Source organism: Acipenser ruthenus, chromosome 1, assembly GCF_902713425.1.
Source record: "Acipenser ruthenus chromosome 1, fAciRut3.2 maternal haplotype, whole genome shotgun sequence".
Taxonomy (NCBI): domain Eukaryota; kingdom Metazoa; phylum Chordata; class Actinopteri; order Acipenseriformes; family Acipenseridae; genus Acipenser; species Acipenser ruthenus.
In genome coordinates, this window is record NC_081189.1 from 118354812 (window position 1) to 118371722 (window position 16911).

At 43.4% G+C, this 16911-nt stretch overlaps 1 protein-coding gene across 1 annotated transcript; it reads right to left on the reverse strand.

The window, feature by feature from the left end:
* Positions 1-4323: 4323 nt before the first annotated feature.
* LOC117420909 (M-phase inducer phosphatase 1-like) lies at positions 4324-16509 on the reverse strand. The gene is made up of 15 exons (XM_034034657.3): positions 15739-16509; positions 14466-14542; positions 14126-14177; positions 11005-11046; positions 9976-10012; positions 9434-9544; positions 9194-9319; positions 8715-8852; positions 7723-7809; positions 7440-7628; positions 6957-7049; positions 6735-6797; positions 6537-6635; positions 5863-6108; positions 4324-5624 (listed from the first exon to the last, which is right to left on the reverse strand). Exons 1-15 carry the CDS (start codon positions 15942-15944, stop codon positions 5484-5486), a joined length of 1707 nt encoding a protein of 568 aa, XP_033890548.3. The 5' UTR covers positions 15945-16509; the 3' UTR covers positions 4324-5483.
* Between the last annotated feature and the right edge of the window lie 402 nt (positions 16510-16911).

Genomic DNA, 16911 nt, shown 5'->3' on the forward strand with positions numbered 1-16911 from the left:
CTGCAGCCAGTTGGCTGGTCGTGGTTGTCTCCTGTGGGTGGCACTGGCGATTTGGTCCAACAGATGTTCTACTGGACTCAGGTCAGGAGAAAAAGCTGGCCACGGCAAGACCTCGACATTGTTTTCTTGAAGTCGTGCAATTGTAATCCTAGCACTGTGTGGTCTTGCATTCTAAATCCACACTTCCGGATTGGCTTGCAGGAACGGAAAAACTGTTGCCTCAAGAACTTAGTCAATGTATCGCTGAGCAGTAAGGTTGCCCTCAATCTGCACCAGAGGCGTTCTTGTGTTAAAGGAGATTCCTCCCCACATCATCACACTTCCACCGCCACACTGGTTGGCTTGAACAATATAATAGTCAGCATAACGCTCAGCACAACGTGGTGTGTCGGTGTGGTGACCCTCTGCCTTCCAGGACATGGCCTGTCCCTCTCTGCACTCTCTACAGAAGCAGCAGCAGGGGGGTGTGAATATGTGCAAGCTCCCTCTCCCCTTATCATAAACCTGGTTCCCTGAAACAGAAATGTAACCATTACTGTATGGGTGCTTATCTTCGAAAGACCAGAAACCTGAATAAGGTATATCAGAGCTGCTCGTAGAGCCTGTGATGCAGTCATGGCCTGCCCCCCGAGGGCACACAAGCACTGCGGTCACAGACCTCAATGTCATTTTTCCTTCAAGCTTGCTGCAATCATGGACACAGCGACTTTGGAAGTTAATGGTTACATTTCTATTTCAGGGAACCAGGGTTATGATAACAGAACAATGTTCCCTTTCAAGTATGACATGTGACCATTAACGTATGGGCGAGTACCAAAGCCGTTGCCAGGGCAATATTGCAGAACTGAAAAGCTACAAGGCTAAGCCAAGAGGCATATGTCTCCCTCAAACCTCCTGCAAAAAAAACTGCAAGTCCAGGTAAACTGCCCAAAGCTCCAAAACATTGATGTGGAGACCCTGCCAATAGGGGGTTCCCACACACACCTTGTGCACCCCAGCCCAGAGTGGACAGCATAGACCTGGAGTCCAAGCACACCAGATAGGAGGCTGTCTGAGAAGGCACGAGCTGGCTCTTCGCATGATTCACTGCAAGGCCCAACCCTAAAAAGTGGCCAGTGACAAGTTTCTTGTGGGCCTGTGCTGGAGACTGGACATAAATGAGCACTCTGATGTCTTTGTCTCAAGAGGGCCAGGATAGCTTCCATGCATTTCAAGAAGGCATGGAGCGCTAGAGAGAGACCAAATGGCAAGACAAGGAGCCTGTACGCTGCTCCCTGAAAAGAAAGTTTATGCACTTGAGCTGGTCGATTGGGAAACAGGCGAATCAGCCCCTTCGTGGTTTCCCACGCGCGGTGAGAGCGCTGCAGCATCTCATCCACCGCAGGACCAAACGTATTCCCCTAGTGTAACAGAGGCACACATGCCTGGGAAAGCCAGAGCTACCTACATGCAGCTATCAGCACAGCCAGCTTGCTGCCTACAGCCTGCCCGTTGATCTTTGGTACACAGAGCATGTTTTTATTAACCAGGCACAGCTCATCCAGCTGTTGTGGCGAGGGCCTGACTGTCAGAAAGGGACCTGAGCAAATAATTGATAGGCTACCAGTATACTATTATAATTGCTTAGCCGCGCAGCAAAGAAACTGGTTGAATAGCACGCCTCAGGACCATCTCTGAGACGAGGAACTGCTTGTTGGGGCAGACAGCATCCTTGGACAAAGGTGGTGATTGAAGCATCCACCAGCGGAAAAGGGGCCAAGGCGATGCCCAGCTTCTCCCCATCATGCACCCTATATAGGGTGTCCATGAACTGGGAAACAGCAGGAGCTGTAGGTGGATGACTTAATTTCTAAAAGAAAACCCAGGTGAAGCGGTGGTGGAGGGAGGGGCACATACACACACACTGGAGAGAGATGGTAGGCTCAAATATGCACTGCCTTGTTTCATCTTCTGTAGGCCAGGTCAACTGTAAAACTCTTGATCAGCAGAAGCTCTGCAGACAGAGAGCTTAACCACCAGCTCCTGCTTGCCCACCTCAGAAGTGGCAAGGGACAGTATGTCCTCCTGTGGCCAATCTGCACCCATAGCCACAAGACGACAGGCAGCAAACATTCATACAGTAACTCTGCGAGAACTATTCAGTGGTGTGAAACAGCTGCCCACACTATGTAACACAATTTTTGTTCCTGGGTAGTAAGTGTTATTTCCTAATTGCTTATGCCTCAAAAGTATAGAAAATGGCTATTATTCCCCACAAACTTTGCTTTTGTGACCAGGAGTGATATTTTGAAATTTACCTATTTCCAATGAGAAAATGGGCGAATTTGTGTCTTTTCGTTCACATAGTCAGAAAAAAACAACATATGAATCCAAATTAACATGTATTTATACTAAAGTAATACAAAAATGACTACAAAAGATTTAGAAGTGAGTAGTTTTTCGAGATTTACTGTAAATCACTTTCACGAATCAGCCCCCAAATGTAGTCTTCCATCATGTTCTTGTTCTACTGTCCTTCATTGACAGCTCATCCAGGAGCCTCAAAGCCGTGCTGCTCCATAATGGTAACAAGTACCCGTCTCTTCCCCTGGCTCACTCGGTGCACCTCAAAGAGGATTACAAAAGCATCAAGACCTTGCTGGACACATTGAAGTATGACGAGTATGTCTGGGACCCCTGGAAGGTGATGTCACCACTGCACATCAAATTGGGCCTTATGAAACAATTTGTCAGAGCTCTAGATAAGGAGTCGGCAGCCTTCAAGTACCTTCAAGACTTCTTCCCTAAGCTGTCTGAGGCAAAGGTCAAAGCCGGTGTCTTCGTCGGACCACAGATAAAGAAGATCCTGGAGTGCAATGAATTCCCCAAGAAGCTCACTAGTAAGGAGAAAGCGGCTTGGAACAGCTTTGTCGCAGTGGTTCGGGACTTCCTGGGCAATCACAAGGCCGAAAACTATGTGGAGCTGGTTGAGACTCTGGTGAAGAACTACAGCACAATGGGCTGTAGGATGTCCCTCAAAGTCCATATCCTTGATGCTCATCTTGATAAATTCAAGGAGAACATGGGAGCGTACTCGGAGGAGCAAGGCGAGCGCTTCCACCAGGATATACTGGACTTTGAACGTCGCTACCAAGGACAGTATAACGAGAACATGATGGGAGACTACATTTGGGGGCTGATTCGTGAAAGTGATTTACAGTATAATCGTAAATCTCGAAAAACTACTCACTTCTAAATCTTTTGTAGTCATTTTTGTATTACTTTAGTATAAATACATGTTAATTTGGATTCATATGTTGTTTTTCTCTGACTATGTGAACGAAAAGACACAAATTCGGCCGTTTTCTCATTGGAAATAGGTAAATTTCAAAATATCACTGTCCTGGTCACAAAAGCAAAGTTTGGGGGGGGGGGGGGGATAGCCATTTTCTATACTGGAGGCATAAGCAATTAGGAAATAACACTTACTACCCAGGAACCAAAAAAAAAAATATTTGTTACACGGTGCCATTGGTCTCTGCTTAAACAGTTAATGTAAGAACATGCATCTGATGCTTTAGATAGGAACAATTATACAAATGTAAATGGAAGACATGACAAAAAGTGATAAATGAAATGCATGCTGCAAACAGTTTGAGTGTAGTTGTTTATTTCTGCCTCACCTATATGGGGGGGGGGGGGGGGAGGAGGAGGAGGATTACTTTTATGAGAATTACAGGCTGTTTTCCCTACAGCAATTCACACAACAGAATCAGTTACACAGCAAAACATAGGAATCACAATTATACTTCAAATCAGATCCTCCCACCCTCAAAATCCCAAATATTTACTTTAAAAATAGAGGAAAGAAAATTAAAAAAAAAAAAAAAAAGGGGGGGGGGTTGTGAAGAGACATGGGACAGGATTCAGGAACCTGTTCAATTCCATCGGTAATCTACATTTAGTGACGCACAGGTGAATTCGTTAGAAGCCAAGCTACTTCATACAGCTCTGCCAACCAGCAGCCTGACAGTTGAAAGAAGCTTCTTCGGTTATATTTTGTCTTCGTCTGTGTGTCATTAAAGGGTTTAACTTGCAATTGTATCTTCAAAGTGGTAAATGTTTGGATGCTGATTGGGGGGAGGGGAGGCTCCTACTCATACATCCAAGACGACATGAGCAGACTCTTAACAGAGGCAAGCATTTTGTTTGTTTTTCTTCCTTCACTAAAATAAAAGAACCATGATTACTCCAATTCCATATGACTTCACATTAAAAGCAAAAGGAAAGGACACCCGATTAAAAACAATGTAACTGATATAAAAAGGATTTTAAAAAAGTAAAAAAAAAAAAAAAAAAGTTAAGGGCAATAAAAAACAAAAAAAACCACACACCACACACAATATTGTTGCAAACCAGCCGCAACTTGAGTGAACACAAGACGATTTAAAACAAGTGCTTGAAGTCAGACAAATAGGAACGGAGGTTATATGGGGGAGGGGACTTGTTGGGGCTTGTTCCATCTTGCAAGACTGCAGTTTATCCATAGTCAATTATTTTTATAATGGTTAGTTTAAAATTGGGATTCATAAAATAAAACACTGCTAGTTGTGTATGTATGTGTCAAGCATGGCTATTGGAAAGTAACCAAGATGCAGTCACAGGCACCTGGAGCATGGCTTCAGAGTTGGGGGAGAGAGCGAGAGAGACTGAACTACAACACAGCTGGGATGTAGTGTTGTCAGATACAGAAACATGTAGCTTAAGGTGTCTCTGGCTGGGTCATCCCAAAAGAAACAGGTTTCCAATATCTTGGGTCCCATTTATCCCACACAAATGCAGGCAACGGTAGGAGGGTTCATGTGGTCATGTTTCATACAAAGGGGGCTTAGGAATCCAACCCAGTCAAGTCAAATGAGGTAATGTCAGATACTGCAGAGAACAAGAAAATGCCACTTAACAGCAGATCAACTGGCATGTCTGGGAACGAGACATCGCAGTGTCGTCAATTTTCTTTAAGTATCCTCACCTCCGGTTTACAAGGCATAGGAGTTCAAGTCAATCACACAGCAGTGTGGAATACAGACCCTTTCTTTGGGGATCTCCTGCATTTTCATCAAGGTAGTTTTCAAAGCTGTGATCCTGCTTACTATCCACACACGCACTGCCCTTTCATACTTGGCAGCGGAAATCCTGGAGTTTGTGACAAAATAAGACACTAGTAACGTGTATGCCATGAACGGTGGTCCTCATTTACAAGTGGCAAAATCATTGGATCAGGAATCACTGTAGTGCCCTTTGGAGGAAGGCAATGCAGCAGCAAAACTGACTTCTTCGGGATCCTTGAACAAAGTGAAGCGACGCGACCCCCACCCCCGAAATTCTTAAAATTGACCCTCAGCCAGAGATCAGTCTGCCATGATGGGGGGCAGCATTAACTGTAGTGCATAGGTGGAACCAGCCCAACCCATTTACATTCCAAAGCTAAATAAAGGTTCTGAAACTCAGAGCTTCTTGAGCCGGCTGTAAAGGTCCCTCTTGCTCCTCTCGCCCGCCCAGGTGCGGCTCTTCAGACGGAACCTGCGCAGGTCTTCCTTGAAGTCCTCGTGGTGCATCGGCCTGTAGCTCTGCGGCCTGCATTGATTCTGCACAGGAAGACAAACAGGGGACTGGTTAGATTAGGCAGGAGTCCACTACAGCAGCATCAAGTCTAGTTTGTACATATTTAAATGTCCTAGTCACACTACGTCTAGGATGTGCAAGCACCAATTTTAAAAATACTACAGAATGTGTGGTTTAGTTTAACTTGAGCAAATTGACTGTCAAAAGTACAACCATCCCTTACCTCACCAGGGTCGGTGAATCTAATTACTCAAGGCTTACCTGGAATTTGGGGAAGAACTCTTTGTATCCACCCTTGAGGATGTAGAGCTCGGGGTAGTGCAGGTTTGGGTACAGGTTCATCATCCTGTCCTTCTCTCTCACGAAACGGCACATGCGCGGGCCACGCTCAGAGGAGAACTCGCAGTGGAAGACTAGCACCAGGCGCTTCTCCGGGGTGGAGAGTGTAAGGGGGCACTTCAGCAAGTAATCCTCCACCTGCTCCTCCATGTGCAGGTTCACAGCTCCCTGGAACAAGCAAGGACAGCGAGAAAGAGGGATGAGTCAAGGGTGCCAGGTTTATATTTAAAAAAAACAACCAACCACACACGTCTGGACAGGAAAGTTAACACCTACTCATGTAATGGAAATCATGTACTACCGACTTAAGCGGTCCGTGAAAGTACCATGAAGACTTCATAAAATCACATTTTCCATTGTTAAGCTGAGGGAACACAAAGCCATTTTGTGGCTTGGAACTGGTTTCAGGACACCATGGCACACCAGGGGAGACTTTGGGTTTGATACAGCAAAGTTGCCTCAAACTAGGTCTCAAGCCACTGTTCCTGTGCTCCCTCCACTTCTGGACAGTAAATAATGCAAGTCCCAGGTTATAAGAAACCTGATAACCAAGCCAACTACTCCTGTAGTTAGTATTACAAGATCCAAGGCATTACCTTGATGTGCCCGCCTTCAAACTCGTAGGGATAGCGGCAATCTATTATCACAATGCGTTCCACCCGATCATCAAACTCCCCATTCAGAGCTGCCACCATCTGTAGAGAGAAAGGAGGGCGATTAGCTACAGGGAACTGTTAGTCTAGTATGGATGTGGGAAAAAAAGTACTACATCTAACCTGAGATATATTGCTCACCATTTCAGAGGTTATGTACTTCAAATCCTGGTGCCTCCCGTCCACTGTAGGTAGAACAAAGGGCTGCAAGAGAAGAGAACACAATGAGCAAGTTCCTTTACAAGCATGACTAATTTCACCGAAGGGAAAGAGAAGTGGAAAAGTAGATGTAGGGTAACTTTGTGCAAGTACTGGGTTAAAGTATTACTATATATTCTATTGTTATGGATGTAGATCCTTTACCTTGGTGAAATCTCCAATCAGCTCCTTCATATCATTGTCCAACAGCAACTCAATCTCACAGAAGGACTTGGACCTCTGAAGAAAATGAGACTTCTGCAAGAAGAAACAAGATTCAGTCAGAAACAGCTTGGGCAACATGAGACCTGATTAAAGAAACTGTACTTGCAATCACACATTAACCAGCTTATCAAATGTAGAGCAGTTGACAGCTTTGTGTACCAAGTTATCCAGCACCCAGTCTTGGGATTCAGAACCACCCTGAAGTGTCATCCAAGTGACCAGGAGATTGTTAATCCTGTTGCTGCACAAACAGCTCTGACTGGTAAACCTACTTCAGCGAGACTTGCTCATGCTGCGATAAGAGATCAGTGCAGAGCAAATTTACCAGGGGTCTGGCTGTTCAGACTCCTGGCACCTAGGTCATTTCAATCTAACCAAGACGTCCAGCACATTAAGAACCGCTTCACTGCAAGGAGTACTGACCACTTGTGCATCTTCCTCCTTGTCTTCCTCCCTGGCCACAGACCCCGCCAGACTCTTCCTTCTCTTGATCTTCACCGGGGTGTTCTCATCTCGGGGTCTCTCTGGCCTCTTCAAGGCCGGTCGTGTGGCCGAGCAAGGCAGCGAGGGCGAGCGGAACAGACTGCGGGGACGGCTGTGGATGAGCAGCACCTACGAGAGAGACCCATTGAGATTTCAGCAAGTGCTTACAGAACTTATTTAATGCTCACAAAACATGGTATCCTCCCAGGGAAACTTAACTTACACAGTCCGCTTCTTCCTCCTCCTCCTTCTTGCGAACCAGTGGAGCAGTTAACAGGCTGGCCATTCCAGTGGGCACATCCACATCATTCTGAAAAGAAATATAAAAATGTATTATTTTTTTATATACATTATAAAATCACACCTCATGCTAGTCACACCAAATAGTATATTTGTGAAAGGTAATTTAGTTTAGATGTTTTGGCAATACAGCCTCAATATCACCATTACATGCGGATGATACATTTATTCATGTGGCTGCAACTTTTCCACGAGTGAGTTTTTTCATTGCATCTTGTACGCAAGCAACAGAGTTAACCCTTTGCAGTCCATTTATTAACTGCGCGTCAGGCACGCCAGGTCTAATTAATTTTCACACGTGCAGTTAATTTTATACGCGCTGTTTAAAAGTATTTTTTTTCACAGTCAAACGGGTTTAAATGGCCCTGCATATCAACAAAGCACTCACTAGCGTTCACCTATGTAAGAAATAAATAATAATAATAATAATAATAATCATCGTCGTACATACCGATCGATCATCTCCGGATCACTCGTTTTATCACCAAACGCCTCAATAATGCGATCCAAGTCATTATTTTATTACTATAACATCTGAAAAAAGCTCTGCAAATGTCCATGATAGTCTCTGTGCGCTGACGCACTCAGCCAGCTTGTTTACTATGAACGCCCCGTTATCTGATACCATGTATGACTATGAGATACACCTTTTATTTTTTGACTTCTCGGCTCCTGTCGCTCCCACTCGGCAATTGAATGGTTCTCGGCTTTTTCCGGAGAAAAAACGACTAAACACCCGTTTATTGCGTTGCTATAATGATGTCGGACCCAGTCCGACAAAGGACCTGTGAGGAATAATTGCAATGTCGGACCCAGTCCGACAATGGACTGCAAAGGGTTAAATCACGCATATTGAGATATTGCCTTTGGCGCATGATTAGAATTCCTTTGTTAGCCCAGCTTTTCTGCCTTTACCTCTACATCGTCATCCATAATGTCTAGGAATCCATCGTCATCCTCGTCGTTGAAGGAGCAGGTTAACGAGGATCGCCGGAGGAGCACGGGACTGTTGTCATCCATGAGACATTTCTGTTTCACAGGGGGAGGCGAGAACTGCAAGGAACACACAGCAATTGTTTAGACCACTTACAAATTCTATGCAATTGTACTGAAAAGGAGGAAAACCCTGAAAGGTTATTTGAAGATCAAGAGCAGTTCTACATGACAGCAACATCAAGCAAGATTAAGAGATTAGATGTAGCTATTTGCAAGTTACGCAAGATACCTGGTCTAAAATTTGCCAAGAAATCCAATGTCCTAAATGGTTTTTCTACTTGCATTATTATGCATTCTACTGTGAAACTCTTAAACACAACTCAACCCCACCCCACCTTTTTTGATCACTGTGAAATTAAGGGTTCAAAAGTCTGGCGGTGGGGGCGGAGGGTACATACCATAAGAGCAGGGGCAGAACTGGGCCGTTGAGCAAATGCCTCCTTGCCTTCTCCTCCATTGAAGGTGCGCAGCCGGCAGCGAGACACCGGGCAAGCCGGCTTCTTGAACTCAAACCCCTCCTGCATCTGCAGAAGACAAACACACAGGTTAGTGATCTGCTTCAACGTGGAACTGTCCATTTGCAATACTTGGCGTATATCAATCCCCTTACCGATCTTACTAAGGTAAGCTTTACTTACATTCTCCTTGTTGCCTCTGGAGACCTCATCGCGTTGAACACCGAAGACTCCGAAATCTGAGGATTCAGAATCTTTGCCTTTGAGAGCAGGGCTAGAGCCTAACAACCTCATCTGCAAGAAAACCATGAGCACATAAGGAAACACACAAGATTCCAATACAGGACCACAAACTGGGGGGGGGGGGGGGGGGTCAGGGGAGAGTATCCAACTTGCCAGATCACAATTCTGCAACAGTGAATTGAATGCTTTGTGGATTGATGGATTGCATGGATTAGAAACTAAAAATCAGGTCACTTCACATGACAGTGTGGTAAAAACTTTCAAAATCATTCTCAGCCACAAATAGTAACAGACATTAAGAATCTGCATTGAGTTCCAAACAGCTCTGATGCTGCAACACTTCCCAATGCAAGGAAACTGTTGCAAAATATTACATAAAAATATACAGACACACAACAGGAAGACTAAATACCTTACATGGGGTACCAAAACAGTTGACAGGAAGCAAGGTGTTAATTTGAAGGTTAATGAATAGAACTTACCGGGAGGGAGTTTATTCTTCTGATAGGGACCTTGTTACTAGGGAAAAAAAAAAAAACACAAGTTAAAATTAACAGAAATACAGCACACAGAGTGAAGGGAAACAAACTGATAAACTTGTTAGCCCAGCTGTGTTAAAAGGAAAGAGTCAGGCTGCTGCAACCCAGCACAATGACAGGATAGCAGGTGTGCCTGATTCTGACCCCCAGGCTCACACACACACACACTACAGCTTGTAACCAGACCCCAAGGAATCCCCTGGCACCAGCTCCACAGCCTTCCACAGGCAGGATTACCAGGGTTCCTCTCATCATCGGGAGTGGGACGACTCACGATAAGCGAGGAGACAGGCCCGAGGTAGCAGGCTCCCTCTCACTGAAGTGAACTTTTTTTAAAAGTTCAATCAAATCAAATCCTTGTTTCACCCCCAAACCACTCATGTATCTATTCTATATGCATATCAAAATAAGGCTATTGGACATGTTTTATTGCAAGCAATACACAACATGTCCTGGTATGTTTAGAAGTTTGCCCAGCTTCAAAAGTATTTTTTCTTCTCTTTAGTTCTACATAGTATACAAGGGGTGTGTAAAATACAACAGTATGGTATGATCGTTTGACAGTTAAGTGCCAATAAAGCTTTAACCCTTTGCGGTCCTATGTCAGACCTGGTCCGACATTGCAATTATTCCTATCCGGTCCAGTGTCGGACCCTGTCCGACATCATCAAAAAACGGGTTTCTAGTTTTTTTCTTTCTCCGTAAAAAGCTGAGAAACCATTCAATGGCCGAGTGGGAGCGACAGGCGCCGAGACAAGCCGAAAAAAAGATGCCTAGCGAGTGCTTTGTTGACATGCAGGGCCTTTTAAACCCGTTTGACTGTGGAAAAAAAATACTTTTAAACAGCGCGTCTAAAATTAACTGCGCGTGTGAAAATAAATTGGACCTGACGCGCACTTAATAAATGGACTGCAAAGGGTTAAACACCCAACCACCAAGCCTTGTGTAACAAAAAAAACATGCAATACTTACTCTTTGATCACTTTGCCAGACTCCAAGATAGCTTTCTCAAACCTACAAGAATAAAAGGGACCAAGTTCAGGACGTGGGTTATAAAGACGTTACTTTAAATTCAATCACTTAACTCAAAGTTGCATGGTTTCCAAGGCAGCATTTCACATTACATAAAATACTTTATCCAGGCTAGACCACCAAAGGGCAGACAGAGGAAACTTCAGACAAACAGAAGAAATAGCCAGCACAAAGGGGGCGGGGGGGCACTCTGCACCTAAGCCAATTGTGTTGTCAATTAGACCCTGACCCAGATACAGACAAGAGCCAGCTAAATAAATGAGCCAGCCAAAGAATTCATTTAAACAAAGAGGAACAAGAAGCCGGGCCCCTTCATAAGGTCAAAGCTTGATCTCTTACAGCAACAGCTCTACCCCACCTGTATGCAAAACAGCCTTTTTTTTTGTTTTTATGAAGAGGTAGCTGTTCATCTGCCATATGTCTATCCCAAGGCACCACGCCAACCCACCACAGCAGGAGCCTTTTGTTACGGTATCAATGTGGAACTGGGAACAAGTGTGGCCTTCACAATAGAGAGGGCTGGGTTTCGCTTAGCTCACTCAGGCAGGAAGCTGCAGGGGCTCTATTGAGCACGTGCAATGGAGAGAGCAACCCCCTCCTGACAATTTATGAAAGGAGGGACAGATGGAAAGTGTGCCGAACCCCTCACTAACTACCGATGGGGGAAAAAAAAAAAAATGAGTGTCTATTGATATGCGCTGGAATGCAGTTTTCTACCAGACAGCTGTGCAGTAGAATTTATATCCAGGCCAGACAGGGAGAACACGGTTAACTAAACTTTCAGAAATAATGGAGTGCCAAAGAATTCGCACAGCAGATGCCCTTTTGTCTCCAAGCAGAGCCATTCAAGTTGCCACCCAGGTTAAAACTAAGTTCAGTCTGAAAGTTTAAAGCAAGCCTGTCTGATTGAAAGAATACCCATTTAAATGAATTAAATTGACTAAAATTGTTCTGCATAAAATCAGGTTTATTACAGCAAGGGCAATTGCCCTTTAAGGTGTTGGTATAAAACTGAAAGTTGCAACCACGTCTGGTGGAAATTCAAGCAAGTTTTGGGTCAGCATCCCTCATGTATTGCAAACACAGACAAGCCTAAAATCTTATTTGTTTGCATTCTGGGCTGACTGATAGAAATCTGGCATCACACATCCCCACATCACCCTTCAAAAACCAGATAAGGCATAAACAGAACCAGTATGTTTGTTCTTTAGCCTAACTGGCTCCCCCAAGCCTACATCCTGGCAGATATATGAAGGAGTCAGTGCTGTAGATAGGAGGTGCAAAGGTCTCACTGCAAACCCATGGAAAGCTAGCTTTGAAACAATGATGTTCCAGGAAGTGGGTTTCAAACTTGCTTAATTTGTGTCAATTCAAAGAGTGTGTGTGTGGGGTTGACACTAGGTCTGGAGCATGCACTATGCAAACCCCCTATTCACATGTATATAAAAGCAATTTGTCATGCAAATTGCTCAGTTATACAAGTATTTTTGGTCATCCTAATTAGAAGCAAGATAATTCCTATTAGTCTAGTGAAACAATGCACACCATTTGGCCTAATGTCCAACATTAAAAAAAAAAAAAAAAAAAGTTTAAAGATAATATACTGTGCTACATTTCAATGTTAAACCTATGACACTCAAAAGCCTGCTATCACAGCTAATGACAGAATACAACCACACTCCCAAGATCAGTCTTATTACCAGAACAGACGTAGTGTTGCAGAACATCAAAACCACAGAGCTACACCCTACAAGCTTCAGTAACCAGCAAGGGAAACAAGAACCCGCTAGTGCATGCAGTAATTGCCACACTTAAATACACAGTGTGTGTGTGTGTGGGGGGGGGTTAATGTTTGCTCAGTGCTCCCGATTGCTGAAAATCTCATTTAACAACCTTTTCCAGATGAATGGTCCAGTGTGAATCTTTCAAGTACAGCACACCCTCACTATAACAAACCTGTTAAGAGTCCAAGCCTTTTGTTTGTTATAGCGCAAGGACAATCAAAATGAACGATAAACTGTTCAAGTTAATGAGATGAGATTGTGAATGCAAGTAGAATTGCCTGTACCTGTTCATCTCTCATATGCAGTATTCTGCCTTTAACTTTATCCTACTTGTTAAATTAAAACAAATCAAAATGCAAGTACCCTAAATTGAAGCCGACCTTGTATTCAAAACCAATCTGATATGAATCATTTCAAAGTGCACCAAATCTTAATCTAACATGCAAGAATCGCAAACTGAGCTTTTGTTCCAAATTAACCTGACAGTTTGTCATGAATAGTTCCAAATCTCAAGTTTTGTTTGAATATTTTCCGTAAAATCAAAGCCACAAAAGTGCTTTTTGACAGCCTGTTTTCAAGACAGATATGCCTGCGTTATTCAAAACGATCTATGTAGTTTCCAGCTTCGCTGCAACAATTATTTTAGTTTTGGATGCCTAGTTACACAGCACGTATTTATCAAGACAAAAGCGTTGACTTCACTGCGGAGGCAGCTTTCCATGCCTACATACAGGGATGTGGACACTGTGTGTGCTTCTCTTTATTTGGGGTCCAGGTTCGTTATAATGAGGGGTGTTACAGTGAGGGTCTACTGTACACAGTTTGCAAATATCCAATTCAAAAACAGATCTCCTCCCTACCAGGTCCTCCGCAAAACTAAAGCATATCAAGGTTCTTCAGATAGTTGAAACTGAAACAGGAAGACAGTTGAAGCATATGCCTTTGCCCAAGCCCTTTATTATAAAAGCAATTTCACAAGCTGCCAACAGCAGAGACATTCACACTGCCCCACCCAACACCACACCCCTCTCCTAGCTATGCATGCTATGTGTTCCTTTGCCACCTTGCAATTGCAAAAGAACTCAGAATTGACTACTTGTCTTGCATGTGGGAGCCTGATTCTCTCTCTCTTCCCCCCCCCCCCCCCCCCCCCCAAAATAAATAAATAATAAAACACAAGTCAATTACACGAATACAAAAGCCAAGCTACTAGTCGGTGCGAGGCTAAAAATCGGCTCCACAGAATAGTAGTAACGAAAGACAAGATGGAAACTTACGCTTCCTCATAATCAATGGGGTCTATGGGGCTTGGAGAATCCAGACACAGACCTGCAAAAAGAAAAAATATTTTAATACATCAAGGAATCACAACACCCCCTGCACCATACCAGTTAATCTGTCAAATCATAGAATTATTACACAAAAAACAGAATTGCACATAAGACAAACTGGATCGGATTCAAACCCAAGCCCCTTGCTTTATCATGCTATTGGACCCAAAAAACAACTCCAATAGTGTAACTCCCAAGCACACTACACTCTGCTGGTATAGGACTCCACTGAGCATTGCCACCCCCCGCTAAAAAAAAAAATCATACGAGACAGTTTGAAGCTAACCTGCATCGGAAGTGTCGGAGGCAAAGGATGGCATCTTGAGAGGGACATTGGTTCGTCTCTTCGGGGTGTCGCACTGGCTGCAGGGGCGGAAAGGAGAAAGTGGGTTTGGTAAGGCGATCAACAAACCTTGCAATTCACACCATTTCATCCAAAACAGTCCCGCGCCGATATCACGATTCTGTCAAGCCCATTTCATGCATGCAGGTCAACAGTTTGGGTCTCACCATCACACAAGAGGAAACCAAAGTCAAGGCCCACAGGGTTACCTTTAACTCTACCACCAAGCCATGACTTCAGCAAATCACCTCCTGCCTGCAAGCCACAGGCTGACCACCGATCATGCCAATTCTCCCAGTAATACTAAGATAATGTGTACTGCTCCGTTACAATTTCAATAGGTGGCTGGCATACCCAACAACTATACAGGTAAAAGGCCTGCCAGACTGTCCTATAATCAAGCACTGTGTAGATGCAACAAGTTACATAATTGAAAAGACAATGAAGATAAAGTATGGTGGACATGAATTACTTTACTAGGAGGCATACTATTTAGACCAAAGGCAATACAAGCAGACTAACCTGCTGCTTTAGAAACATCTGGCAAAGGAATTACTGAAGCCTGTCCAACACACCAGCGCCCTCAAGCCATTTTAGGAGGTTACTCTGCACCTATTTTACATTATTTTGTATATTTCATAGCTGTGGACAAGGCATCTGCCCAATTAAAGCATGGCTATGCCTATAAGATACTCGATGCAGTCTATTGATTTTACTGTACAGTTAAGCAATAGTAAAATGGCAAATTTTCATACCAATATTTCCAAGTAGTATTGTACAGTCTCTACAGCATACTGAGAATGGCAATTATTGCAAGACAGTGTCTTATCTTAGCCAGCGTCTTCAGTATCTAGAAATACTGTACTTTAAACAAGACTGCAGTGTCATGTGTTACTTTCTGGCTCCAAATAAATAAATAGCCTGTCCACATGGAGAAGATACGGGGGGAAACACCAACACGCTGTATGCCCAGACGAATGTGTACCGCCACAAATTGTATACTGAAATATGTCCTTTACTTTTAACTTGCAACGCCAGCTTCTAGTGTGCACGTCAACACACATATTTATCTATCTGTCTAGCTATCCATTTATATCTATCTACACACACACCGATAGCATTATATACAACGCACAGAAAAACAGGAATGGAGAAACGCTTTCTAACAGTACCAACATAAAAGTCACTTCTATGAGAAACATGAAAGGATCCTTACCTTCCGAGGACAGCTAGGTTGTTCATGTTGAGGGCCAGATTGGCAACAGGGGACAGCACGCCAGCAAGCTCCGGAGAATAGAGAGTTTTAACGCAGGCCGAGCTCATGGCTCCGATCCCGGGTAGTGATAGCGAAGAAATCCCCGTGACACAGTCCGGCCTTCTGCTGCTGGGGCTAAAATCAGCGAGTACTTGATCGAATTCCATTCTGGCTCCAAACACACGCCAACGATTTACCAATTAATCATATACGACGCTTGTTTCCAGTCTTCAATATTGTTAACAAGTTCACAGTTAACTTATAAAATAAGCGTCAAATTAAAATCAAGGCTATGGTTTAAAAACAAAACACTTAGAAGCAAAACTTATTTACAATAAAATAACATAAATTGAACTAGAATTTTGATTGGTCAAATAATTTATATAAATGTGCAAATCCTATGCTTAAAGTTGCTACACATTTTAAGCAATATAACTTATTTCGGAGAACTTTAGCCTTGTCAAAATGAATATATATATATTAGTATTTTTTACACTGCATTCTTAAAGGTAGCTTCCAAGTCAGCGATCACACTGCTTCTCTTTCTCTAACTATCTCCTGAATCTGAACCAAAAATTGCTTGCCTTGCAGACTTTATTTATATTGGGTTAGTAACTAGGACACGAGTGGCAGTACCACCAGCCAACCAGCGCTGAGCGTAGATCCGCTAGTCAGTGACCAACCAGAGCAATTGTTTCATTCCCACACAAACTGAGGGCATTGACCCAATCAAAAAATTAGCCGATAAAACATTAACCAATGAGTGTTCAGGTTGAAGAAATAGGCAGGGAAAATAGGAACTCACATGTTTTCCCGCGGAACATTTTAAGCGTCTAGAACGCATATTCTAGCCAATCCAAACCACGATGTCGTATCATCTATTCCAAATAGTCCAATTGAATAAGAAGTCAGAATTTATTTCTAAAACGGAATGTTCCATGTGGCTAAACTTTCTTTTTCAGGGGTGGACAGCTATTTTTAAATTAATAAATTATTTTAAATAAAACCAACATACTAATTGACAACGAACATTTAATGTACTATTACCTGTAGTATGATTAATAAAAAAAAACATTATGTTACTTCTAAAATCTGCACTTTCCAGTCAAAGTAGCTGCCTAACACCCCCTCCAC

Coding starts and splice junctions, on each gene's coding strand:
- LOC117420909 (XM_034034657.3), bottom strand. CDS start 15,944: ATGGAATTCGATCAAGTACTCGCTGATTTTAGCCCCAGCAGCAGAAGG. Junction 7,050..7,439: donor AGGAGGAAGATGCACAAGTG/GTCAGTACTCCT, acceptor TTCTTCTTGCAG/AAGTCTCATTTTCTTCAGAG. Junction 6,798..6,956: donor TGATTGGAGATTTCACCAAG/GTAAAGGATCTA, acceptor CTTCTCTTGCAG/CCCTTTGTTCTACCTACAGT.